General features: G+C 43.9%; 1 protein-coding gene across 4 annotated transcripts in view; it reads left to right on the forward strand.

Annotated features, from left to right (window-relative positions):
* The window catches only part of DHX38 (DEAH-box helicase 38), a 370,469-nt gene that overhangs the window by 335,195 nt on the left and 8,292 nt on the right, over positions 1 to 26,982 (forward strand). For 3 of the 4 annotated variants that reach the window (XM_033942499.1, XM_033942500.1, XM_033942502.1), the window contains 2 exons: positions 5,285 to 5,410; positions 14,609 to 14,704. In XM_033942499.1, coding sequence (XP_033798390.1) covers positions 5,285 to 5,410; positions 14,609 to 14,704 — 222 coding nt within the window. Of the gene's footprint in view, positions 1 to 5,284; positions 5,411 to 14,608; positions 14,705 to 24,668; positions 24,913 to 26,982 lie in introns of those variants that run through there. The other variant, XM_033942501.1, reaches the window with a different exon arrangement.

The following is a 26,982-nucleotide window of genomic DNA, read 5'->3' on the forward strand; positions in this document are numbered from 1 at the left end:
TCTCCCTCCCGCTGTCTTTCTTTCTGTCTCTCTCCCTGGCCCCCTTTGTCTGTCTGTTTTTCTGTGTCTCTCCCTGCCCCTGTGTCTTTCTTCTTTTCTTTCTGTCTCCCTTCCTCCCGCTGTCTGTCTTTCTATCTATCTGTCTCTCTCCCTGCCTCCTATGCAGCAGCATTTCTCTTCCCCCACTTCCCTGTGCAGCAGCCACAGCAGCATTCCCTCCCCCTCCATTTCCCTCCCCCCACACCACTTCCCTGTCCAGCAGCAGCGTTTCCCCTACCCCCCCTTTCCCTTCCCACAGTCTGGCCGGCTCACTTAGTCCCTTACCACCCCCCCTCCCTTCCCACGGAACCGACTCCAAACCTGCTGACACCAGCAGCTTCTGCAGCACTCTACACATGCTGCTTCGGGGCCTTCTATTGCCCTGATTTACTCTGGCATGTCCCTGATGACATCATCAGAGACGCGGCAGAGCAAATCAGGCCAGTAGAAGGCCCAAAAGCAGCGTGTGTAGAGTGCTGCAGACGCTGCTGGAGTTGGCAGGTTTGGAGTCAGGACCACAGGAAGGGGGGGCAGCAAAGGACTAAGTGAGCCGGTCAGACGTCGGGAAGGGATGGAAGGGTCAGACCGCAAAGAAATTACTTACGGAGTGAGTGGGAAGCCACAAAGCGGCTGGAGTCTTTTTTGTCAGTGAGCCGCCACCACGAAAAACTTTATTAAGTGAGCCAGCAAGACCGTGAATGCGGGGCCATTGTAAGCTCGCATACGCACTCTTGCTGGCCACGGACATACAGATCAGGGAACACGCCGGTAAGAGTGCGTATGCGCGGCTAGGGTTTTATTATATTAGATATGTTAAATAGCACTAGTCCTAGTACAGATCCCTTTGGCACTTCACTATTTTCCCCTTTCCATTGAGAAAAATGGCCATTTAATATTACCCTCTGTTTTCTATCCTATAATCGATTCCTAATCCACAACAGAACATTGCATCCTGTTCCATGGCTTTTTAATTTTCTCAGGAGTCTCTCATGAAGGGGCAGTTACTTTTCACATAGGTGTTAAGGGGGTGGGAAAAATTTGTTCTTTAAATAAATGAAGTAATTTAAAAATTGTGTTGTTTTTACACAGGTTCCCTTTGTCTAATATGCAATAATAGGTGAAATTAGGCGGAGGGGATCTTTTTCACATCACTGTACATAGTAGGGATAGGCAGGCAGAAAGTTTTCATTTTGTGTATATATATATATATTTTAATTTTATTTTTTTTTTGATAGAGATGAATATCATTGAGGGCCTGTTTCTGCAAACAGGCATCCCAGTTCTAGGTGGCGGGAGGCATCCTACTGCCAATCGAGACACATGTTTAAAAAAATAATAAAACCCCGAGGCAGAACACCTACACTGTCGTGGGTCGAGGGAGACATGTAGGGACACTTAAACTCACCCAAAGTTGGCTGTGGCTTTGGGCAAGTTAAAGTGTCCCTACGTGTAACCTTAGAGCTTAGATGCCTGAAATTTAGGCCTGCAAAATGCTGATCTAAGTTTCATCTAAAAAGTAGACACGGCCAGCTGAGCTGATTGTGGCACGGGAAAGCCACAGCATCGCGGAATCCTGCTGGCACTGCTGATGATGGGGAAAATACCCCTGCTGTGATCAGCTGAGACGGCAGCAGTGATTGAACCACTAGTTGGAATTGTTTTTTGTTGAAGTATTTTCATATTTGTCTTAGGTTTCCCATAGTTGCGAATGATGTTTTTATTATTTTGTTCATTTGAGGTTGCATGGTACAGTTCCTGTCTATTATCACTCCGAGGAGTTTTAGTGTGGGTTGGATGGGGTATGAGATTGTGTTTATCGTTAGGTTGGTCAAGGTTGGGGCTCTGCTGTTTTCTAGGAGGATGAAGTTTGTTTTGTCAGGGTTAAGTTTCATTTTGTGTGCTTTCATCCATGTTGCTACTGTTTCAAGGGTTTCGTTTATTGTTCCTACCATGATGGGTTCATGTTGCTTGAAAGAGTATGGTGATGTCCTCTGCATAGCTGTAGGAGGTAATGCCTAGTTTGTCTAGGTAAGAGCTTAGGGAGGCAATGTATATGTTGAAGAGTTTGGGGGATAGGGGTGATCCTTGGGGACTTCACATGGGTTGGACCATGGTTCTGATTTTTCTTTGTTTGTTTTGACTCTATAAGTTCTGGTTTGCAGGCATCCTTTGAACCATGTCAGTACCTTTCCAGTAATTCCTAATGAGTCAAGAGTTTGTAAAAGGATGTCATGGTCTACTACAGTGTTTTTCAACCTTTTTACACCCATGGACCGGCAGAAATAAAATAATTCTTTTGTGGACCAGCAAACAATTAGGACTAAAATTTTAAAACCCCGTTTCCGCGAGCTCGGTCCCCACAAATCATCTGATCCCATCCGTACAAGCCTCAGTTATGATTTTATATTGAATGTATTTTATTAAAGTATAAAAAGAAACAATATTCTGTACAATTGTCATTTTATAAATACAAATAATACAGAGCAAGGATCAACAAAACCCCTGACTCCCCTCCCCTTCACATATATCCCCTCTGCTATCAAGAAAACTGAACAAGCTAAATTATTACAGAATGCTACACAGAAATATCATGCTAACAGAATACTGCAGTCACACATGACAGGAATAGTGTTAGGGGAATGCAACTAGGGTCAACTGCCCCCTCCCTGGTCAAAGAGCAACCTAAACCAGCTGGAAGCTAAAGAAGCACTGCCTGGACTTTGCAGTCCCCAGTTATATCTAACACCAGCTCAGCAGGATAGATATATTTCAAATCTAATATATTCTAATCACAAAATAGAAATAAAATTATTTTTTTCTACCTTTTGTCGTCTCTGGTTTCTGCTTTCATCTTCTTTTCACTCTCTTCCCTCCAGCATCTGCCCTCTCTGTCTCTTCAATCCAGCATCTGCCCCTTCCATCCACTGTCTGCCCTCTCCCCCTTCCATATGGTATCTGTCTTCTTTCTATGCCGCTCTCCCCTTTCCATCCAGCCTGTGCCCCCTCTCTCCTTTTTACATAATTCATTCCAGCTTCACTGCTCTCTTCATTTTTATCTCTCCTACACCAGATCTAGCATCGTTGTCCCTCTCTGCTTATTTCTCTACTGACCCCTTCCCATCATCAATCTCTCTACTTTCTCATGCCTGTCTCTCCCCTTCCCCTACTCTAATCTCCCTGCCTGCTGTTTCCTTCCTTTTTCCCTTCTCCCTTCCCTCCTCCTCCTGTCTAGCAGTAACTCTTCCCTTCCTCCCCTCCCAGCAGCATCTCTCCTTCTCCCTCTCCAGTAGCAGATGTCCCTTTTTTTCCTTGCCCAGCAGCTTCCCAGATTCCCTCCTCCCCTCCCAGCAGCATCTCTCCTTCTCCCTCTCCAGTAGCAGATGTCCCTTTTTTCCCTTGCCCAGCAGCTTTCCAGATTCATTTCCCTCCTCCCCTCCCAGCAGCATCTCTTCTTCTCCCTCTCCAGTAGCAGCTGTCCCTCTTTTCTCTTGTCCAGCAGCTTCCCAGATTCCTTTCCCTCCTCCCCTCCCAGCAGCATCTCTCCTTCTCCCTCTCCAGTAGCAGCTGTCCCTTTTTTTCCTTGCCCAGCAGCTTTCCAGATTCATTTCCCTCTTCCCCTCCCAGCAGCATCTCTCCTTCTCCCTCTCCAGTAGCAGCTGTCCCTTTTTTTCCCCTTGCCCAGCAGCTTCCCAGACTCTGATAGTGGCTCTCTCCCCTCCCAGCAGCTCTTCTTACTTCCCAGCGCAGCGATTCAGGAAGGCAGCCTCGGGTCCTTTGTTGGGTCGCGCCGCCTCTGAGGAAAGAGGAAGTTGCATCATCAGAGGCAGCCATGACTCAGCAAAAGCCCCGAGGCTGCCTTCGTGAATCGCTGCGCTGGGAAGTAAAGGAGAGCTGCAGAGGGGAGAAAGCCACTGTCGGAGGCTCCCCATGATCTCTCCTGCCCAGCGGACAAGCTAAAAATATCTCGTCGATCTTGCTGGCCCTGCACAGACCGGCAGGAAATTGAACTTCATCAATCTCGCTGGCCCTGCGCGGACCAGCAGAAATTTCCTGCGGACCGACACCGGTCTGCGGACCGGTGGTTGAAGAACAGTGGTCTACTAGATCGAAGGCTGCAGAGAGGTCTAATTGTATGATCAGCAATTATTTTTTTTTTTTTGTAAAATATGCATGTGTTGAGTCTCTTTCAATTGAAAGGAAGCTCTGCAATGAGAGGGCATAGGATGAAGTTAAGAGGTGATAGGCTCTGGAGTAATCTAAGGAAATACTTTTTTACAGAAAGGGAGGTAGATGCATGGAACAGTCTCCCAGAAGAGGTGGTAGAGACAGAGACTGTCTGAATTCAAGAAAGCCTGGGATAAGCACATAGGATCTCTTAGAGAAAGGAAGAGATAATGGTTACTGTGGATGGGCAGACTGGATGGGCCATTTGGCTTTAGCTGCCATCATGTTTCTGTGTGCATTGTGGGATGCCCTGGGAGTGACCTTTGGTATTTGGGCCAATTGGAGTCTTAGGCCACTCCCAGGGTATCCTAGTATACCTCTGGAAGAAGGCCTAAGGCCCCTCCTATGGAAGGCAAGAGATGGCTGAGCCACCTTTCTTTGTGATCAGGCAGGTACGATTCTGTAACTGGCACTGGTGATATGAGTGCCGGTTAGAGAATCGGAGGTGGGGGGTAAAACGTTTATTCTTTAAAACAGACGTGATTCTCAGCCGCTTAGTGTCATCTTATCCAGAATCAGCCCCTGAGTGTTCATTGCGCATAATAGTTACAATACTACACCTACTTATCATTTCTATAACCACCATGGGTTGCATTATATCTTAGCAATCCAAAGACATTATATCTAAAAACACAGAACCTCTCCCCTAGAAATATGTATATGAAATGTCAAGAAGGAAGAGGGCTTACAGCAAATACGCAGACCTCAAATATATTTAAAATCCCCGAAATATATCAGTCAGAAAAGCACTGCAGCCCCTTTTTATGGAGGTCTCTGATAATGACTCAGAATCAGCTGCTTTTATTGATTTCTGAGCTCTTGAAATAAGGGCAGAGCTAGACTAGAAACAGTTCCTATATAGTGAATAAAAAAGACTAGAAAAGACGTTTGGCAACATAACTTTGACTTCTCTGGGTTGTAAGTGTAATTGTAATTCGTAACCGAAAGGGTTGTAATATGTGGATTTTGACCACAGTTTGCAGTTGAGCATATTTATTTCAGTGCTACATTTTCTTTCCAGGGTATTGGTGAATATGTGAACATCCGGACAGGAATGCCTTGCCACCTGCACCCGACTAGTTCCCTTTTTGGAATGGGGTATACACCTGATTACATTCTGTACCATGAGCTGGTTATGACTACAAAGGTAAGCTTTCTCCTGGCTCTAGGGATCCTCCCTTGCTTTTTTCTAGCTGCCGCAAAATACTTCCTTTTCTATTAGTATTTGCAAATTCCTCCCTTTCTTAATTGTCTCTTCAGACTGGCACAGCTCACTGATGGGTAATAGCTCACTATGACCAGCAGGTGGAGACTGAGGCACAAACTTTGGCTGTAGTACAAGTAGGCTGTGCATTTCCGTACAATCAGTCTGCTCTCAGTCTCCAGCAGGTGGAGGTGGTAAGCTTGTGCATTCCCTGGTTTAGGGCTGTTGGAATTTAGTTAGTGGCTTTCTGGTCCTCGTCTCTGGTGCCAGATTGAGCTTGGGGGGACCCTTTTAGGGAGTCCGTCCGACCTCGGGGGTGTCACACTTGACAGGTTGAGTCACTCTCCAAAATTTATTCTGTAGAGGTGCCTCAGCTGTAAACCTTGCCACCGATACCGGCAAGGCATATGGCTTAGAGAGCCGTGGGGTTTGTTCAATATAGTTAAAAAAAAAAAAAATCCTAGTCAGTGCCAGTCTGAAGGGAAGCCTTCAATTGTCTGTAATTGATTTTTATTGCTAACCAGCACTTTTTCTTTAGCTTCGTTGCATATTGCGCAATGAGCACTTTTAAAGGGAAAAAGTGATTGTGCTCCAGATGAGAGGTCGATGTGGCTAGCCTGTGTAAGCAGTGCACCGGCCGCCATGAAGGGGAATCCTAATCAGCTATGGGTGCCGGTGAGCAGGGTTCCCCTTCACGAGTGCCTCGTGCGTCGGCAGCAGACAGTGGGGAAGCTTGGGCTTCCCTTACCGCCCACACAGGGATTCCCCCCAGCCGCTGACAGGGAAATAAGATAATAATAATAATAATTTTATTTCTTATATACCGCTATACCATAAGTTCAAAGCGGTTTACAACAAGATACATACAGTCAGAGAATGAGATATAAGGAAAAAACAAGTCGAACTGGGATACAATTACAAATGGAAGAGAACCAAGTTGGTTTGAATCTAAAGGATGTATATAGTCAAAGATTAAGATGCAAGGGGAAAACAATTTGGGTTAGAATATCATTACAAAATGGGAAAAACATGAGTTAGTCTAAGGTCTAGAGATTTGGGGATTGGGCATGAATTGGGATTAGAATTTGTTAAACAGATGGGTCTTCATAGATTTTCTGAAATCGGCGTATGAAGTGGCCTCGAGTATGGGTTTTACGAGCCATGTGTTCAGTTTGGCTGCCTGGAATGATAACATTCTATCAAGGAACTTCTTGTAATGGCATGATTTCAGGGATGGGTAGTTAAAGAGATTTATTCTGCGAGAGCTCTTATTAGAGCTGTTGAGGATGAATTGAGAGGCGAGGTAAGATGGTAGCATCCCAAAGGTAGTGCTTGGGATTCCCTTATCTATGCTGCCTTGCCTGCTTTCGCAACTGGGACGGTTCAGGCCTCTTTGCCGCTGCAGACCTCGGGGGAGTTTTTTTCAGCTGGTTTTGTGCTCCTCCATTTTGTCTGCAGCCTCAGGTGACCTTCACCCTGTATTGGAGAGATAGTGGCAGGTTTCTGCTGGGTCTCCTGCTTTGGCAGTGAGTCCACCAGGGCTTTTTTCCCCTGATTTTCTTTTAGCCTTATGCAAGGCTTATCTTCAGGTGGCTGGGGGTTCTGTTTCCTCCCCGATGGTCTCGGGGTTTTAGGAGGTGGGGTGTTTGCTTTGTGCATCCACTCCTGTTCGGCCCCCCTCAGTGCCAGTACCAACCAAGTCCCCCCAGCTTCGTCCAAGCAGCCGAGGGTCTCGTAGGACGATAGTTTTTTTTGTTTGGTGAAGCATTTTCACTGGATGAGTATTTGGACCCTTGGGGGACCCCCAGGATCCTCTCAGGGGACTGATGCCTCTGGCGCTTGTTTTACGGAGCCGCCAGCATGCGAGGATGCATCGGTGATGCACATTTTTCAGCGGGAAGAGCTCCAGGAGCTTATTATTCAGGTTTCGTCTGTTTTGCGTTTCATGAAGGACGCAAAGGAGCCTCAGTGTGTGGTAGACCCCCTGCCGCAGGGGATCCGCTTGGCCTCCTGCTCTTTTCCTATGATTCAAGATATTTGGGATTTTGTGCTCACTTAATGGAAGGTGCTGGAGATGCCTTTTCGTTTTGTGCGGTCTATGGCTTGCCTTTATTCCATCCCGGAGAGGTATAGGGGATACCTTGAAGTTGCCTGTGGTGGATATGGTGATCTCGGCCATCACGTGTCGGCATTTGGTGCTGGTCAAGGGTGGTTCGGCGTTGCAGGACTCTGAGGAACGTAGGATAGAGTTTCTTCTTAAACAGAGTTTTGATGCGGCTGCCCTAGCGGTCCAGGTGGCAATGTGTGGCGATCTGGTGGTTCGGGCTTGTTTTTGGTGGTACAAGCATGTTCTTGATCGGCAGCCTAATAATTGGTCCTTGGTGGATCAGGAGGTAGCTAAGATTGAGATGGGCGTTTTTTCTCTTTCAAATGCCATGTATGATCTGATGTGGGAATTGACCAAGTCCGTGGCTCTCGGTGTGGCCCCAGTGGATATGGCATCTAAGGCTAAGCTTTTGAAATTTCCCTTTTGGGGGTCTTTCTTATTTAGTGAGGGTCTGGATGACTGGGTCTGGAGTTTTCCTGACCCTTGCCAGATCGTTTCCTCTCTTCTCCTTGTTAGGTGGCTTGGAAGAAGTGGGTGCCTCGTCAGACACTGCAAAGGTTGCTCGACCTCAAAGCAGTGGTTCCAGTTCCTCCTTGGGAGTTTTGCACTGGCAGGTATTCTATTTGCTTCGTGGTCCCCTAGAAAGAGGGGTCTTTTTGGCTCATCTTGGATCGGAAGTTTCAAGTTTATGAGTGTTTTTGATTAATCGCTTAATCACAATTCAAAGCGATGAACATAAATAAACAATAAAATTACAGTATTAAGGAGTAATACAATACTTAACATAAACTTAAAATCAAACAGGACTATTAACAAACTTTACAGACAAGAAAAAAGGGGAAAAAGGGAATTGAACTACAAAATATAAAAAATAGAATAGTCAGGGAAAAAAACACAAGGTAGGGGATGTAAAATTCCATAATCATAATCATCTCAATAAATAAATTCAAGAAGGAAAACTATTAATCAAAAGCATCTTTAAACAGAAAAGTCTTTAAATTAGTCTTAAATTTATCGAGGTTGTGTTCTTCTCTCAAATGGATAGGAAGAGAGTTCCAGACTTGAGGGGCCGTAACGGAAAAAATAAATTGTCGTCTTGTATTGATGATCTTGAGAGAAGGAATCGTCAATAGATGTTCGTTTGACCGTAATGTTCTATTCGAGGAGTAAGGAATTAATAATTTGAAAATAAATGCAGGAGCTTTATAGAGTAAGGATTTGAAAGTAAGTAAGCATAATTTATAAGTTATTCTATGAGATACCGGAAGCCAATGTGCATTCTTAAGAAGTGGTGTTACATGATCGAATTTCTTTGTTTTTGTTATAAGCTTAATGGAAGTATTTTGTATAATTTGTAATCGTCTAATTTCACTTTGTGCAATTCCCTTAAAAAGGGCGTTACAATAATCGATTTTAGAAATCACCAAGGAGTGGATAAGAATGTTGAGTGATTTAGGGCAGAGGTATTGCGAAAGGGAACGAATTTGACGAAGTCTATAAAAAGATGATTTGATAATACTACCAATATGGTCATGAGAGGTTAATTTATTATCAAAAATCACTCCTAGAATTTTAATAGTGTTAACCGATTGTAAGGGAATATTTTTTAAAGAAATAGGAGCAATAAGTTTAGGAGTTTCTTTCCATGGGAAAAGCATCGTCTTTGTTTTTTTCAATATTAAGAGCTAACCTATTAGTATCTAACCATTGATGAATTTGTTCAAGTTTATTGTTAATCGCTATGATATCCAAAGTATTGCTGGGATCCAAAGGATGTAGAAGCTGAATGTCATCAGCGTAGGCGAAAACATGAAAACCTATGGATTGGCACACAGACATCAAAGGGGCAAGAAAGATATTGAAAAGTAGCGGGGAAAGAATAGACCCTTGAGGAATACCATGTGAAATTAATGAACTTTTGGAGTTTGAATCATTAAAAAAAACAGTAGAAGTACGATCTGAAAAATAAGATACAAACCAAGAGAAAACTTGGTCAGTGATACCAATGGAATGAAGTCTGTCTAATAGAAGTTGGTGATCAATAGTGTCAAAGGCTGCAGAAAGATCAATGGAATTAATAAGACCGATTGGTGATGATCTAGAAAATAATGTATTGAAGTAGACATACCAATCAATGAATGTTCGGTACTATGATGATGTCTGTACCCTGTTTGGTTCGGATGTAGAACATTAGTTTTTTCCACAAAGGTAGTGGCGCTCTGTGTTCCTTCTTTTCGTATGGAGACCCTGAAATCTGTCATTCTGGCAAGTGAGCCCGGGGAATTCCTGACTTCTCCCAATCTGACGGAGGCCTACCTGCATGTTCCAATTCACGCCTCCCAGCAGCGGTTCCTTCGCTTTACGATCTTGGGACGGCACTATCGGTTTTGTTTGCTTCCTTTTGGTCTGGCCATGGCTCTATGGTCGTTCACCAAGATTATGGTGGTTGTGGCGGCGGCATTGCGCAAGGAGGGCATTCTGGTTCATCCCTATCTGGATGACTGAGTGATCTGAGCAAAGCCTTTTCAGGAGAGCTCCTGGGTTACGTCTTGGGTTGTGGAGTTCATGCAGTCGCTGGGATGGGTGGTCAACTTGTCCAAGAGCCAACTTGTCCAAGTTGTCTCCGTCTCAGCGCCTTGAGTACCTCGGGGTTCTTTTTGACACCAGCCTTGGGAGAATCTATATTCCAGAGGCCCAAATGAACGAGTTTCAGTTGCAGATTCGCCTTCTGATGGCTTCCCAGTGTCCTCAGAACAGGATTTTCTCTAGGTCTTGGGGTCATTAGTGGTCTCCCTGGACTTGGTTCGATGAGCTCGGGCTCACATGTGGCTGCTTCAGTATGCTGTACTTCAGCGGTGGTCATCTCAGTTGCGCGCTCTGGACTCTACTGTTTCTCTTCTGGTGTTGGTTCATCGCAGTCTCTCACTACATGGTCGAATTCATCTATTTGCCATGGTATTGTTTCCTAAATGGCTTTATACCTTGCAACTACTACCACTTTGGTTGTTGAAGAGGGATGTTCGTAGGTTGTACTCGCTCCTGTCTAGGTTCTGTTGGAATAAGAAAAAATCTAAGCCGGCGTTTCAATATTTCTTGGGGAACTTAGCTTGTATATTGCGCTCTCTTGATGAATGGTTTTCCAATCGTCACGATTTTACCCCAAAGGCAGCAGAGGTAGCACTTTGGGCACCTTGGAGTTTGTTATCCCTTGGAGTTTGTTAGCCGTTTAAGGTCCTCCCTTCTTTTGCAAAAAAGTAGCCTGCTACTTCGGTCTCTTCGGATGGCCTGGACAGAATTGTTAAGGTTATGGCAGGTTAATAGCAGGTCCACTAGTATACTACCTATTCAAGGGAATCTACAATTTCTACCTGGATCAGAGAATGCCTCCTTTAGGAAATTTTCTCTGGTGCTGCTAATTTGTTCTTGGGGAAGATGGGACTCTGTAATCTTTGGAATCTCTGCGCCAGGCCTATTACTTGCTTACAAACAATTACAGCCTTATGTCTGATCATTGGATCGTATGGGGGTTATTGTTTTCAATTGAACTAAAATTACGGGAGTTGGTGGAACCCTTTTTGGATAATGGTTTTTGGGTGTTGGGATTGCATAAATTCCTTCAGGTTTTAGTTGTTTCAGGGGAAAGGGATTTTCTATGCAGTAAATGGAGTAGGGAGGTGGGTATTTTGGAGACATCTTTGGATTTCCCTACACTGATTAGATGCATACCAGGCATACATGTGGGTGATGTCATCCAACGGAGCCCCGATGTGGACGCCTCACAAGCAGACTTGCTTGAAGAAACTAGAAGTTTCGAGTTGCCCGCACCGCGCATGCACGAGTGCCTTCCCGCCCAGCACAGGGCATGTCTCCTCAGTTCTTAGTTTTCCGCGGAGCCAAGAAGTCCATCTTTGATTCTCTGCGTTCAACTTCGTTCACTTTTTGCCTTCTCTCGACCGCAGTTGGTGTATTTCCTTCATGAATCGCTGTTTTATTTTGTTTTCTTTCTTTTAGTTAAAAAAAAAAAGTTTTTGTCTTCTTCCGTCAGTTCTCCGGGAACGGCCGCTCGGCCACAGCCCGCGAGCTTCGACTTTGCGGCGGCTAATTTTCAGCCTATGTCCCGGCCTACCACAGGCTTTAAGAAGTGTAGCAAGTGTCGGAGTGCGATCTCCCTCACGGACCCTCACAGACGCTGCCTCAAGTGCCTTGGGCCGAGCCATCATCTAACGTCGTGCCTGCCTTGCCAAACACTTCAGCCTCGTGCTTTCAAGCGTCGTTGCATTCAAGCGTCGTAAGCTCTTCGACATGGATTCTCCAACTAATCCCTCGACTTCAAAGGCGTCTTCGACCTCAACTTCCATCGAGGCTCCTTCTGCGCCTCCTGCTTCCACCTCGAGGCTCATCAAACCTTCATCGTTTGCAGCGGCTCTTGCTTCGACGTCACCTGCTGTATCTTCCCCTGTTTCCTCAGGTCAGATAGCTCAGCAGTCGGTTCCACCGGTGGTGATTAAAGTGTCCAAGACTACTAAGTCGAAACACACTCACACTGCCTCAAAGGAACCTCCAGCCAAGGCAGGTGGACCAGTTTCAGATGCGGATCCACCGTTGCCGGCTTCTTTCCAGACCATATTAGAGAAGCAGTTTCTTCAGTACCTTACTATTATGGGTCCTAAACTGCTTCCTATTCTGCCTGGGCATTCAGCAGACTCTCGCGAGGTCGAGTCGCTTCCTTTGTCCCAGTCGGAGCTTTCACACTCTTTGCAGGGAGCAGAGTCTTTCGAGTGTCTGGTCTGCCATCCAAGCACGAAAAGCAAGGAGTAGATTCTTTGCAAGTGCATCGATGAGAATCCTCACACTCTCAGCAAGGAGCAGAGTCTTTGCGAGTGCATCGAGGTTCCTCCTCCAAGCCTCTGGAGCTTCGATCTACAGCCTCTAGCCCTATTCACACGTTGGCATCGGCTGCTTATGTCTCCGAGGCAAAATCTGCGCGATTCTCAAGATCTGGTTCTAGACACAGCTCTCACCATCGTTCGAGGCCTTCATCGAGGCCTGGCCAGGTGTTTGAACTTTCGGAACTCGCGTAGATAAAAATTATTGTCTTTGGCTGAACGTGTTAATGTGTTAGAGAGACTTGACCAAAGGGAGAGTCAGGTCTCTTTTGCAAAACATTACAGCATTCATCCTAGCCAGATTTCTCAGATTTACAAAAAAAAGCAAACGATATTGAAAGACTGGCAAAACAACAGCAATCCTACCAGAAAATGGAAAAGAATTGGGAAGGCTGGAGATGTTGAACAGGCGTTGCTGCTATGGTTTGCTGAAGCTAAAAGTCGACAACTGCCAATCAGTGGGCCTCTGCTGATGGAGAAAACAGCACAGTTATCTGAAGAACTGGGAGTAGAAGACTTCAAATGACAAACGGATAGTTAGAAAAGTGGAAAGTTCATAATGGCATAAAATTTAAGAAGTGGCATGGCAAAAAACAAGACACGGATGAGTTTGGTGCAGAAAGATGGGTCATGGAAGTGTTGCCATCAGTCATTGGTGGATATGAACCATGTGACGTTTTCAACGGCATGCCATCCCGGACAGAACATTGGCTTTCAAATTCACCTTTGCTTTGGCTGGGAATTTGGTATACTTTGCTCAGTTCCTATTATATTGCTCTGATAGTCTGGGAAAGACCCTCCTTTAGTTCAGTGTTTCTCAACTCGGTCCTGGAGTATCCCTTTGCCAGTCAGGTTTTCAGGACATCCACAATGAATATGCATGAAAGAAATTAGCATATAATGGAGGCAGTGTATGCAAATCAAGTTTATACATATTCATTGTGGATAGCCTGAAAACCTGACTGGCAAGGGGGGACTTCAGGACCGAGTTGAGAAACACTGCTTTAGTTAATACAGGAGTTTACTTTTATTTTCTTTGCAGTGATATTGTCATTATTTTTCAGTATTCATGACTAAGCCCATCGATCAGGTCCTGACCACTTAGAGACCCCTTTCTGACCCAGACCCAATTTGATTCCAATCCACGCATGCAAATGAGGGGAAATGGCATGCAAATATAGGCAGGCAGTGATTCACTAAAAAAAAAAAAAAAAGAGGAACACCGACAGGGCTGGCCAATCCCAAAACAAGCGGCTGCTGAGGACCAGTCGCACACGTCCCTGCTGACTCCATGAAATCTCTGCCAACTTTCAGCCCTGCTCTGATTGGTTTGAGGCTTGTCGGCTCGCGCAAGCTGCAGCAGGGAAAGTGAAAGTGAACAATTTACTCCCTACCCTCCACCGCGATTCTGCTTGCCACCCCACGCTCTCTGCCCCAACTCTTGCTGGCCGCCCCAAATCTTCTCTGCCCTTCCCTGCAGCACGAGCCCATGGTTTTAACCCCGTGGTTTAAACCTGCAGGTTAAAAGCAAGACCTCACGAGTAAAAAAAAGTAAATAAAATTTTTTTAAACACGGAGGAGTGCTACTCCGTCACCTCTGGCCTCGCTTGCCATGAGTAGATTGAGGAGGGGGGGGTTGTTGCTGTTACTCTTTTCCTGTTCCTGCTTGATATAGTGTTGTATATGATGCATCAATGTTTGTGCTGTGCACCCTTTGTGTGCCCTTGTTTTGCTTCCGCTGTTGTTTGCATCAATAAAAATAAAAACACAGACATCAAACGCATGTGCAGACCATCTACAGGCAAAGTAGATGGTCTGCGCATGCTTTGGGATCGCTGGAGAGCGATCCATGTAGTTGTGCGGGGGGGGGGGGGCATTCCTCCGATCGCCTCCATTTGAATATAGGCCTGTTGTGAATCAGTCGGCCTGCGTTGGATCGGACACGGAACGGAGTGAATTGGACAGGTTAGTGAATCTAGCCCTAAGAGGGAAGAGGAACATCAATGGTTATAACGACTCTTGTGAAAATGATTTTGAACTGATCTCGGCCCTTAATGGGTAGACATCATCTTGTCTTCTAAACTGGAACTATTGCAAGCAGTGTAGAGTTTGTTTCTTGCCATTTGTAACTGGGGTTTTTTCCTCTAGGAATACATGCAATGTGTCACTGCAGTGGATGGTGAGTGGTTGGCAGAGCTTGGACCCATGTTTTACAGCATAAAGCATGCAGGGAAGTCTCGTCAGGTAAGTCTGTCAAACATACTTTTGCAGGTTTATGTATGTGAGGGGTGTATAGTTTAATGACTCCTAAATGTCTTCCCTTGTTTATTGGATTATCATTTGTGGCAGGCCTATCTACTCTGCCCATCCATACCAACTACTAGCTATCCTTTCCTCTTCCATAGAGAGATCTTCTGTGCCCGTCACATGTTTTCTTGCATTCAGATACAGTATTTGTCTCCAACACCTCCAATGGGAGGCCATCCACACATCCACTAGCCTTTCTCCTCTGAGCTTTCCTTTTCCAGTCGCTGGTCTGCCTTTTACAGTTTTATGCAAACTGGTATCTCAGATATGCTGTACTGCCTCTTGGCTCTCAGTATGGGGAGGATCCAAGGTATGTTGAGGGGGGCTGCCGGCAGGAGGGATTGGTCATCCCTTCTGCCAGGTGTGTTGCGGGGTGGTGACAGGAGGTATCCGGCATCCTTCCTGCCGGGGATGTTAATGGGATGGGGGTGCCGGCAGGAAGGAGTTGGCACCTGAAAACCTGGCTATTCTCAAAAATGTAAATTCCCGCTTCTCCCTACCACCAATTCTCACTGTACTTCACTTTTAATTTTTTGTAAACCATGTTGAGCTCTATATTTATAGAGAAGATGCGGTATATAAGCTTACGGTTTAGTTTAATTTTAGTTTAGTTTAGTTCCCTGGCACTGTTTCCTTCCATATGTTCTCCATATGATTGCAGCCAGTATCTCACAAGGAATAGTTTCCTCTTCTTGGAAACACACTTTAGTCCACCTACTTCTTTAAAAAACCCACCTTGGACCCGTATTTATGTACAAATGACCATCCAGTTTCCACCTTGCCATTCATATCTACGATTCCTTGAACATGCATTTCAAAAATGTTCTCATTTCATTAAAAATGCAATATTTTCCAGCCCTGCCAGTTGGGATTCTGTTCCGGTCATAGCTTTGAGACCATTCTGACTTCCCTCGAGTGGTCTCTATTCAAGGTACTGAAGGGAATAGACTTAGTAGACAAGGACAGGTTGTTCACCCTCTCCAAGGTAGGGAGAACGAGAGGGCACTCTCTAAAATTGAAAGGGGATAGATTCCGCACAAATGTAAGGAAGTTCTTCTTCACTCAGAGAGTGTTAGAAAACTGGAACTCTCTTCGTAGGGGAAACACCCTCCAGGGATTCAAGACAAAGTTAGACAAGTTCCTGCTGAGCCAGAATGTATGCAGGTAGGGCTAGTCTCAGTTAGGGCGCTGGTCACGATGGGCACGATGGACCACTGGTCTAACCCAACAGCGGCAATTCTTATGTTCTTTAGACAAGGGTAACATCATTTTGCTGGTATTCCTAGACTTAACAGGCGTGTTTGATTTGATGGACCATAATATTTTACTTCCTTGACTTCAGGTTATAGGAAGTTCCAGCAGTGTTCTCGACTGGTTTACCTTATTCTTTTCTAATCGCAACTGCAAGGTGCACTTTTACTACATCGCTTTCTGAAACTCTTACTTGTCATTGTGGTGTTCTCCAGGAGTCTATCATAAGAACATAAAAATAGCCTTAATTGGTCAGACCAATGGTCCATGTAGCCTGGTATCCCGTCTTCGCAGAGGCCAATCCAAGTCACAAGTGCCTGGCAAAATCCCAAATAGTAGCAGCATTCCATGCTACTGTTCCATGTCTGTCTCAACAGCAGACTATGGACTTTTCCTCCAGGAATTTGTCCAAACCTTTTGCAGCAGTACTCTTCAATATTTTCTGAGTCATCTTGCTACATAGAAAGCATGAAGTCCAGCGTCCTGTATCAATTATGCTGAGGACCTTCTTCTTTTTGAATCCAATCCTGTCATTCCTGACTGTCTGCCTTAATTCTACCCACTTGTTTAGAATGTCTCCCTTATCTATTGGAAAAGAGTTTACCAGGATGAGTACAGTCGACTCCACCTAAGTGCATGTCGATTAAGCGCACGCTTCGGTTATCCTCACCTCACCAGCAGGGTCCTGTTTTTTGTAACATTAAAATCAATGGACACAAACTCTGGATAATTGCACTTCTGATAAACACACAATCTGCTTATGCGCACAGATGTTACAGGTCCAACCTCCATTCTCTCACGTTACGTTCATTCTGGTTAAATGAAATCACGGTCTGACGTGGATGAGCCATGTGTTTCAGAACTGCAGCCTAGGCCTGGCCAGGTGTTTGAACTTTCGGAACTCGCATAGATAAAAATCATTGTCTTTGGCTGAACGTGTTAATGTGTTAGAGAGACTTGACCAAAGGGAGAGTCAGGTCTCTTTTGCAAAACATTACAGCATTCATCCTAGCCAGATTTCTCAAAAAAAAAGCAAACGATATTGAAAGACTGGCAAAACAACAGCAATCCTACCAGAAAATGGAAAAGAATTGGGAAGGCTGGAGATGTTTGCTGAAGCTAAAAGTCGACAACTGCCAATCAGTGGGCCTCTGCTGATGGAGAAAACAGCACAGTTATCTGAAGAACTGGGAGTAGAAGACTTCAAACGACAAACGGATGGTTAGAAAGGTGGAAAGTTCGTAATGGCATAAAATTTAAGAAGCGTCATGGCAAAAAACAAGACGCGGATGAGTTTGGTGCAGAAAGATGGGTCATGGAAGTGTTGCCATCAGTCATTGGTGGATATGAACCATGTGACGTTTTCAACGCTGATGAGATGGGCCTCCACTGGCATGCCATCCCAGAGAGAACATTGGCTTTCAAACGCAGCAAAGCTGTTGGCTTCAAGGTGCCAAAGGAATGATTGACAAAACAAAAAAAAAAAAAAAAATGGCATTGCATACGCCGAAACTCATCCTTGTCATCATACTAACTGCCACATTTATAGCAAAATGGAAAACAGCAGGCTACCAAATCCGCACCATCCCTATCCTAACAACAACGCACAGACCTGTTCAACATACCAGAATATTCCATACCCCTAAAACACTAACTCCATGTCCACTATCCAGCCAAGCAAGCATTCCCACTATCTGGGGAAAAAGACCTCCACCAAAGCCCAGCACAATCACACAAAAATACCAAACTTCACCAAGAATAATCATCAACACAACCCCCACCCCCACCACAAAATTCACTACGATAGCGTGCACATATATGAACATCAGATCCATTAGCCCAAAAGCAGAATTAATCAAGGACTGGCTGATCAAAGATAATCTAGGCTGCCTCTTCCTAACTGAAACATGGCTCAACTCGGCTTCAGATCCAAGCATTACAGAATCCTGCCCCAAAGGATATAAACTAGAATTAGTATGTAGAGAAAACAAAAGAGGAGGAGGTTTAGCAATCATAATAAAAAACAATCCCAACATCGATGTCCTAACCAAGTACTCCACCCCTTACCTAGACCTGCTAGCCTGCCAAATATCTGACAAATCACTAACTGGAAATCTGAACTGCCTTCTTTGCTACATTACTCCAGGCAAATGGAACACCGCAAAACAAGAACTTGAAGAATTCATCTTCCAGAACTCTCTCTCCTCCACACACAACTTGATCTTTGGAGACTTAAATCTCCACTTAGAAGATCAAACATCCAAACAAGCAACAGATATACTCTCATACCTCAATTCCCTATCCTACCAAATTCTCAACCCAGAACCTACACACGAAAAAGGTCATCAACTTGATATAGCAGCTTACTCACCTCCAAACCAAAACACACAAAAAATACACATCTCAAATGGGTCCTGGCACCCTACCCTCTGGTCAGACCATTACAAATATTCATTCACTATCAATTGGGCTCAAAATAACAGCAAACCCATCCCAAAGAAATTGCACATCAAGATCAGACCGAAAATCGAACCTACCACATTCTGGAACACAGTTGACCCCGAAATAGACCCCAACAACCCCAAAGACTTCATAAACAGTTGGCGGACCCTCAGTGAAACCACATTAAATGAACTAGCTCCAATAAAAAACAAATACAAAATAGACAGACCATCCAACAAATGGTTCGACGACGAACTCTTACAATTAAAAAGGAAATGCAGACAACTGGAAAGGTCATGGAAAAAACAGAAACATAATCATACCAAAGATGAATGGAAAATCCAAATCAAACTATACAATACCAAACTGAAGGAAAAACGAAAAAACTTCTACTCTAAACTCATTGGCACTGAAAAACCAGACACTAAAAAACTTTTTGAAATCATAAGAAACCTCACTGACACCAAACCATTTCTCGCCACCCAAGGAAACCAAACTCCCACAGCCACCCAATTAGCGGACTATTTCAAACACAAAATCATCACAACCAGATCCACATTCAACAACTCACGAATCAACTTAGAAGAAATACAAATCAATCCCACAATAGATGAAGCAATCCCAGCAGACAACCTTCCCAAAGATTCAATGGTCAGACGTGGACAGGCTTTACAAAAAATACAGCAAATCCTCATGTGACCTGAACAACTGTCCCCCATACTTACTAACTACTGCCTCCATCAAATTTAAAGCCAACCTCACACTATGGCTTCAAACTACACTAAGGGAAGGTCATTTCCCACCGGAACTAGGAGAAATCATAATTACTCCTATCCTAAAAGATCCCAAAGGTCCTATAGACAATCCTACAAACTACAGACCAATCGCCTCAATCCCACTATATATCAAACTAACAGAAGGCCTAGTCGCACAATATCTCTCCAACTTCCTTGAAGACCATCACATACTGCATCCATCCCAATCTGGATTCAGATCTAACCATAGCACAGAAACTTAACTGATATCACTATTAGACACAGCCCGACAACACCTTAGCAAAGGAAACAAACTACTTCTCATTCAACTCGATCTCTCTGCTGCATTTGACCTGGTTGACCACCCCACACTACTCCAGACATTAGATGCAATAGGAATCTCTGGTAATGTTCACAACTGGTTCCAAGGCTTCCTCAAAACTCGAACATACAGAGTCAAGTCAAAAGAGCATCTATCCGACCCATGGTCAAACCCATGTGGAGTACCACAAGGATCGCCATTATCTCCTATATTATTCAACCTCTTCATAGCATCCCTCGGCATTACCCTAGACGCCCTAAACACAATATCATTCAGCTATGCGGATGATATAACAATCCTTATCCCCTTCAACATACAAGACCCCTTATCAACAAACCACCTGAAAATAATAATGGAAACAGTAGAAAAATGGATGTCAAGTCATAAACTGAAACTGAACTCGGAAAAAACTAAATCCCTACTATTAGAGAAGGAAAAAAAACCATCATGCACAGAACTGGAAGTAAACACAATCAAGTACCCAATGCAAAGCACACTCAAGATCCTAGGAATTCAACTAGACAGAAATTGCACAATGCAGACCCAAATCCATAAAATCATCCAAAGAGCATTCTTCACAATGCGTAACCTAAGAAAAATAAGAAAATTCTTCATCAAGGATCAATACAAGATAGTAGTACAATCCCTAGTTCTAAGCATAGTAGATTACTGCAACAGCCTATACCTATCATGCCCAAACTACATGATAAAACAATTACAGACCATTCAGAACACGGCCCTCAAACTCATCTATTCCCTCAGCAAATTTGACCACATCACCAATGCTTACCTTGACTCACACTGGCTACCAATAAAAGCAAGATCCCAGTTCAAATTCTACTGTCTACTATACAAAGTTACACACGGAACAGCACCCAGCTACCTAAACAAAAGACTACACCGTAATCTCTTACACAGATTAAGGAGAACTCAAAACCTATTCGCTTACCCTCCTCTCAAAGGTACACGACGCATGAAACTATACGACAGCCTTTTAGCTACACAGGCAGCAAAAATTGACACTACCATTTCCAATCTACTGATCAAATCAATAGACATAAAAGAATTCCGAAAAGAAATCAAAACTCATCTCTTCAAAAAATACTTTCCATCATCTTAACCTCAACATAGCACTAGAAAATACACACACGAACACCCCACCATAACTATACCTAAACATTGTACAACTCTCTTCATCAACCTACTATTCATCTACCATGAGCTCTAAATTTCTCCTGGAATCTTCCAGTCTAACAATTGTAACTTGATACATTCCTGATTCCATGTACTGTAATATTCCTGAATTTGTCCAGTCTCTTAATTTGTAATCCGCTTAGAACCGCAAGGCACAAGCGGAATAGAAATCTGTAATGTAATGTAATGTAATGCTCAGTTGCAATATGGATGATAGTGAAAAGCTCGAGCCACTGGTGATTGAGAAGAATTGAAACCCTCGATGCTTCAAAAACATTAAATGCCTGCCTGTTGAATATGAAAGCAACAAAAACGCATGGATGACAGTGACATTGTAGATTGAATGGTTACAGAAGCTTGATAATCTGATGAGAAGGCGTAGGAGGCACATTGTAATGCTGTGTGATAACTGTGCAGCACACAGCAATGGCGTAAGGCTAACCAACATCAAACTCATGTTTCTACCACAACCTCTTTGATCCAGCTGATGGACCAAGGGATAATCGCAAACTTCAAACGTCATTAGAGGTCACTCGTCCTATGATATGTGATGGCAATAATTGATGCAAGCACGGAATCCAGCTCCCGAGCTTGTGAGAAAAATGACTGTGCTTGACTCTCTTCATATGGTACGAGAGGCATGGAGTCGAGTCTCATCATCAACGATTTCAAATTGCTATCGACGCGTGAGCTTCGTTCACACATCTAATGAGACAACTGAAGCAGACACTTCGTCCCTTGAACTCCCAGTTGGACTCTCGTCACAAGAGTTTGAGCTGTATGTCGCCGTTGATAACCATCTGCCCACATCATCTGACAGCACTAATTCCAATATCTGTACAGTCATAAAGGACACTGCAGACAACCAAGAGTCTGATGAGGATGGAGATACTGCTGCGGTTATCACGACTAATGAAACACCTGCAGAGATAGTTTCCTTTTCAAACGTGCTGAAGTCCCTACACACACTGCGTTGTTATCTGGAGAAAAATGGATGTCACGACTATGGACAGTTTTACAGCATCACTAGTCAGATACCCAGCCTGAATCGTGCAATCTGCATGCAGGAAAGAATGACAGATTATTTCAGTAGAATGTTGGTTTAAAAATAGGTTTATTGCATTTGACTACAGCGTACTGTTGATTTTTCATGACTAACAAGTGGTACTCCTATTAAGCGCACACTCCGTTTAAGTGCACGTGGCGACCCAGTCCAAAGGGCATGCACTTAAGCGGAGTCGAATTCTTTGCACCCTCCTTGACTTGAATTTTTAAAAGGTTGTATTGTATGCTCTACTGATATCCAACCTGGATTATTGTAACAGCATTTTTCTAGGTCTTCAATGTTTGCAGATTATTTGCAATCCGTATCCTTTCCCACTCCTCTTGGCTTCCTATGACACCACATATCCAGATTAGGTTTCTCACCCTTACTCATAAATCCCTTCATTCAACCTGTCCTTATCTCTCTTCCCTCATGCACTTCTTTCACTGAAAGAGCAACAACTTTGGTTACTGCCTCCTCATCTTGCTCAATACAATTCAATAAGCAAAAGAGCACCCACCTTATGGAATTAATTACCCCACCACATGAGATTGGAGCAATCCTATCTCAAGTTGAGGTCTTTACTTAAAACATATCTCTTTCAACAGACTTACAATATCTAGCCCAATAGCACTGATTTTGAAAGAAATTACCTGACCCTTTTTTTTTTATGTTGTTGTGGATCTGGGTGGAGTGCCAAGATGAGACATGAAAATGGGAAGGCAGAAAGAGCCTAGAAGGTGATCAGACCAGGGGACATGTTCCCAATGGGCCTCTTCATCATCAACAAAAAGGTCCTAAAGTGGTTCTCAAACTTCCTACGCTCTCGCTCCTACACTGTCAACACAAATGGAACCATGTCCGTTCCTTGGACACCATCTTGCGGTGTCCTCAGGGATCACCCCATCCCCTATTCTCGTTAACATCTATATGTCCTCCCTGAAACTCCTCCAATTATCCCCCCTTAAAACAATCTACACATGCGCTGATGACATCCTTGTCCTCCTTGAGACAGACCAGAACCTCACCAACCTCCACGAGAACATTACAGCTTGCATAATGAGACTCCATTCCTGGTCCTTCTCGGTACAGATGAAATTGAATGAATCAAAAACAAAATTACTTTGGCTCGGCCCAAAATTAGAATACCTGCCCATCCTCTTCGCACTACCCTCAGGCGCTGCACTGCAGCTTGAGTTCTCAAGCAAGGTACTTGGCATCATTATCGATTCTTCTCTCTCCCTCAATGACCACCTCAACTCCTTGGCTAAATCATGCTTTTTCAGCCTCCACATGTTGAGGAAAGTAAGATCCTATTTTCGCCAACAACATTTCGTCGTCCTTGTCCAATCCATCATCCTCTCTAAACTAGACTATTGCAATGCCATCTACTTAAGCCTATAAAAAAAAAGTCTTCAAAGACTCCAGCTAATCCAGAATACTGCAGCCAAGTTGATCTTTGCAAAACGCAAGTCTGACCATGTCTCCCCTCTCCTAGCCAAACTTCACTGGCTCTCAGTGATTTCCAGAATCCATTTCAAATGCTCCTGCCTGGCTTTTAAGATCGTTCACGGCATCCTTCCTCCCTTAATCCCACTATCTTATAACTCCTCGAATCCTGACTCTACCAGACCTGCCCAAAGGTATAAACTATCCTTCCCCTTTCTACACTGTATTCGCTATGCAGGCAAACTGGGAAAATCCCTTCTCTTCAGAATCACAGGTCTTTGGAACGACCTTACTACCCCGCTGCAGAACCTGGGCTCGCTCCAATTATTCCGCAAGCAACTGAAAACCTGGCTTTTCACTAAAATGTAATTCTATCCCCCTTACTCTTCTCTTCTATATAAGTTCATGTAAACCTTTTTTTTTTTTTTCCTTCTCTTCCTATATTTTAAGTTCTTGTAAACCGTGCCGAGCTCCACAACCGTGGAGATGATGCGGTATATAAACTTAAAGTTTAGTTTAGTTTAGTTACTGGGTTATGAGTGCAGTCTTCTTTCCTTTTCTCTTGCTGGACCTTGCTCTAGATAGATAGAGCCCATTTGGATCATTTGTTTTGGTCTTCCAGTAAAATACAGCTTTTCTGATTCAACTGCAAGTGTCATTGTCTCCTGTGTTTTATTTATTTCTTTGCACATTTTGATTTGTTAGATCAAGCAACCAATAAGAATGATTGGGAGCTGCTTTGTTACCTGATGATTTTAGCCTACAAGTGTATCCTCCCACAGTGGAGGCAGCTATAGCCTCCTACAATTACATAATGGTGCTACTTGTTATATGAACTCATGAGTATGGATTCAAGGAGAGTTGGACAAAGGCACTGGATCATTGGTGGTGTTTTTGGAAAGTTTAGGAACCTATTTGGTCTGCAATTTCACACAAAACAAGAAGTTAGATCCTTAATTATTGAGTTTTCTTTTGTAGGGTATTGACTATGCTGTCTCTGTTTGAGGGTATGTCTGGATTAAGATTGTTATTGTTATCATGGGGTTGGATGGGAAGGGGTGGGGGAGGTTTTGCAAGGATTATTTGTAGTTTGTGGTATGTTAAAATAAAATCTTTCTGTAAAGAAATATTTCCTTCGATTACTCCTATCCCCTATCACCTTGATCTATGCTTCTTGGTTCTAGAGGCCCACCTCCTCTGCATTTATGCTACACAGGTATTTAAAGGTCTCTGTCATATCTCCCTTCTCCTACCTTTTCTTCCAAAATGTACATATTGTGATCTTTAAGTTTTCCTCATGTACTTTATGATGAGGACCACTGACCATTTTAGTAGCTGCCTTCGGGACCAACTCCCTCCTGTTTAAGTTTTTTTGTAGGTAAGGTCTCCAGAATGAGTAAATCAATTCATACCTGCTAATTCTCTTTCCTTATGTCCTTCCAGACCAGTCCAGACACTTGCGTTTGTGTCATCCTACTAGCTGGTGAAGACTGAGAACTACTGAACTGTGGTAGCATTGCTTAAGAATCCTGTGCAGCAGCTTTGCCAATATTTTTGTAACAGAGCTTTGGTCAAAGGACATGTAATAGAAACTCCCCAAAGAATTAAGAACTTTTCAACAGAAAACTGAATGCATACAAAAGAAAATGTACAGCTAGAAATATCAAAAGACTGGTCTGGAGGGACTCAAGGAAAAAAAGCAGGTAGGAACTAATTTAATAATAATAATAATTTTATTCTTGTATACCGCCATACCCAAAAAGTTCTAGGCGGTTCACATTCATTAATTACGGTCCGCGGTGATACACGGATTTACAAAATTTTGACAAAATTACAAATTTACAGAATTGTAACAAAATTACAGAACTGACAAAATTACAAAATTACAGAATTGTAACAAAAAAATTACAGGCAATGAAGAGGGGGGGGCGAGGGGAAAACTATAACTGAGATTTAGCAGGAGTAGTGGTAAGACAGAAGGTAGGGTTGGTACGCGATAGCGAGCGTGAGATCAAGTGTGGAGGGGGGGGAGAGTGGGAAAGGGGAGAAGCCGGTGGCAAATGGGATTAAGAGCCCTGTTCACGGAAGAGGTGCGTTTTGAGGAGTTTTCTAAAACTAAGGTAAGAGGGGGCCTCGAGTATCATTTGGGCAAGCCAAGGGTTCAGCTTAGCCGCCTGGTAAGCAAAGGTTTTGTTGAGAAATCTATTGAAGTGGCATAATTTTAGGGATGGGAAGGGGAACAGCTGGGTTCTGCGGGATTTCTTGTTGGTGAGATTCAGAGTGAAATGGTGATTGAGGTAACTCGGTAATAGGCCAAAAACTGTTTTGTAGCAGAAGCAGGCGAATTTGAATAGGACTCTGGATTCGAAAGGGAGCCAATGCAGTTGGTGGTAGAAAGGCGTGATGTGATCCCATTTGTTCAGGCCGAATATGAGGCGGACGGCAGTGTTCTGGATCATTTTTAGTCTCCTCATGGTTTTCTTTGTGGAGCACAAGTAAATGACATTGCAATAGTCTAGTACACTGAGCACGGAGGACTGTACCAATAGGCGGAAAGAGGAGTCTTCAAAGTATTTTTTTATGGTGCGCAGTTTCCAGAGCACTGAGAAGCATTTCTTGACAGTGAGATCGGTGTGATTTTCTAGCGATAGATGTTTGTCTAGAGTGACTCCCAGTATTTTTAATGTTTGTTCGAGGGGGAAGACCAGACCTTTCACCTGGATTGTGGAGTCTTTGATTTTGTTATTGGGGGAGGCTAGGAAGAATTTTGTTTTGTCCAGGTTTAGTTTTAATCTGTAGGATAGCATCCAGAGTTCTATCTGATTGAGTATGCTTGTGATGTAGGCTAGAAGTTCTGAGGAGAAAGTGGAGAGTGGGATGACTATTGTGATGTCATCTGCGTAGATGAAGAATTTGAGTTTGAGTCTGCCCCACCAGACCAGTCCAGACACGTAAGGTAATACCCAGGGACTTATCACTTCATGCTTGCAGATCCAATCTGGAGTGGCAAAGGAATGCATGGAAGCCCATATTTTATGTGGTAGAATTAGTGTTCTGCCTAAGAAGCAGACAGAGTGAGCTTTCAAAACGGTAAGCACTAGATGCCCCTGAAGAATGTGAGCAGACAGCAAGCTACTGTCGCTTTCAATGCTAGTTTTCCACCAAAGAAAAGATGGTGGCTGTCAAGTAACTACCTTTTCCTTACTAAAACCCAAGAAGGGGATAAAGTTTGGAACTCAGATCTGTGAGCAGAACAAGTGGCAAGAAGAAAAACTGTGTTAAGAATAAGATCCTTCCTCCCCCCCCCCAAAGGGGATATAAAGGAGCCAAATTCAAATGCCAAGGAGGGAAAACTAGACAGCAAAGGGAATTAACCACATCACACCATTTTTGCAAAATCTTCACTGGCTACCATTACAATACAAGCAATGGCACCACTCCCTCGCCCTCTCCTCCATCTCCACACACTCCTTCCTTTCCCCCATACCTCTGTAACATTCCTGGCACAAGCAGCAACCCCCAAGCTGCTGTCATGCCAGCATCGGCTCTTCCTAGCACGGGTGCCTGCGCTCTCGCCAAGATGGCGCCCAGAGTGTCACCCCTCCCTTACTATGCCACTGAATACAAGGCTAAGTTTAAAACTTTGTCTGATCTTTACGGCCCATAAAGGAAAGTGTCCAGAGTACTTGAAGAACAAGATCTCCCTCTTCCCAAGGACTATCCATAACCACACCCTCTCCAAAGGACGTCTCACACT

This window comes from Geotrypetes seraphini, chromosome 4 (genome assembly GCF_902459505.1).
Source record: "Geotrypetes seraphini chromosome 4, aGeoSer1.1, whole genome shotgun sequence".
Classification (NCBI taxonomy): domain Eukaryota; kingdom Metazoa; phylum Chordata; class Amphibia; order Gymnophiona; family Dermophiidae; genus Geotrypetes; species Geotrypetes seraphini.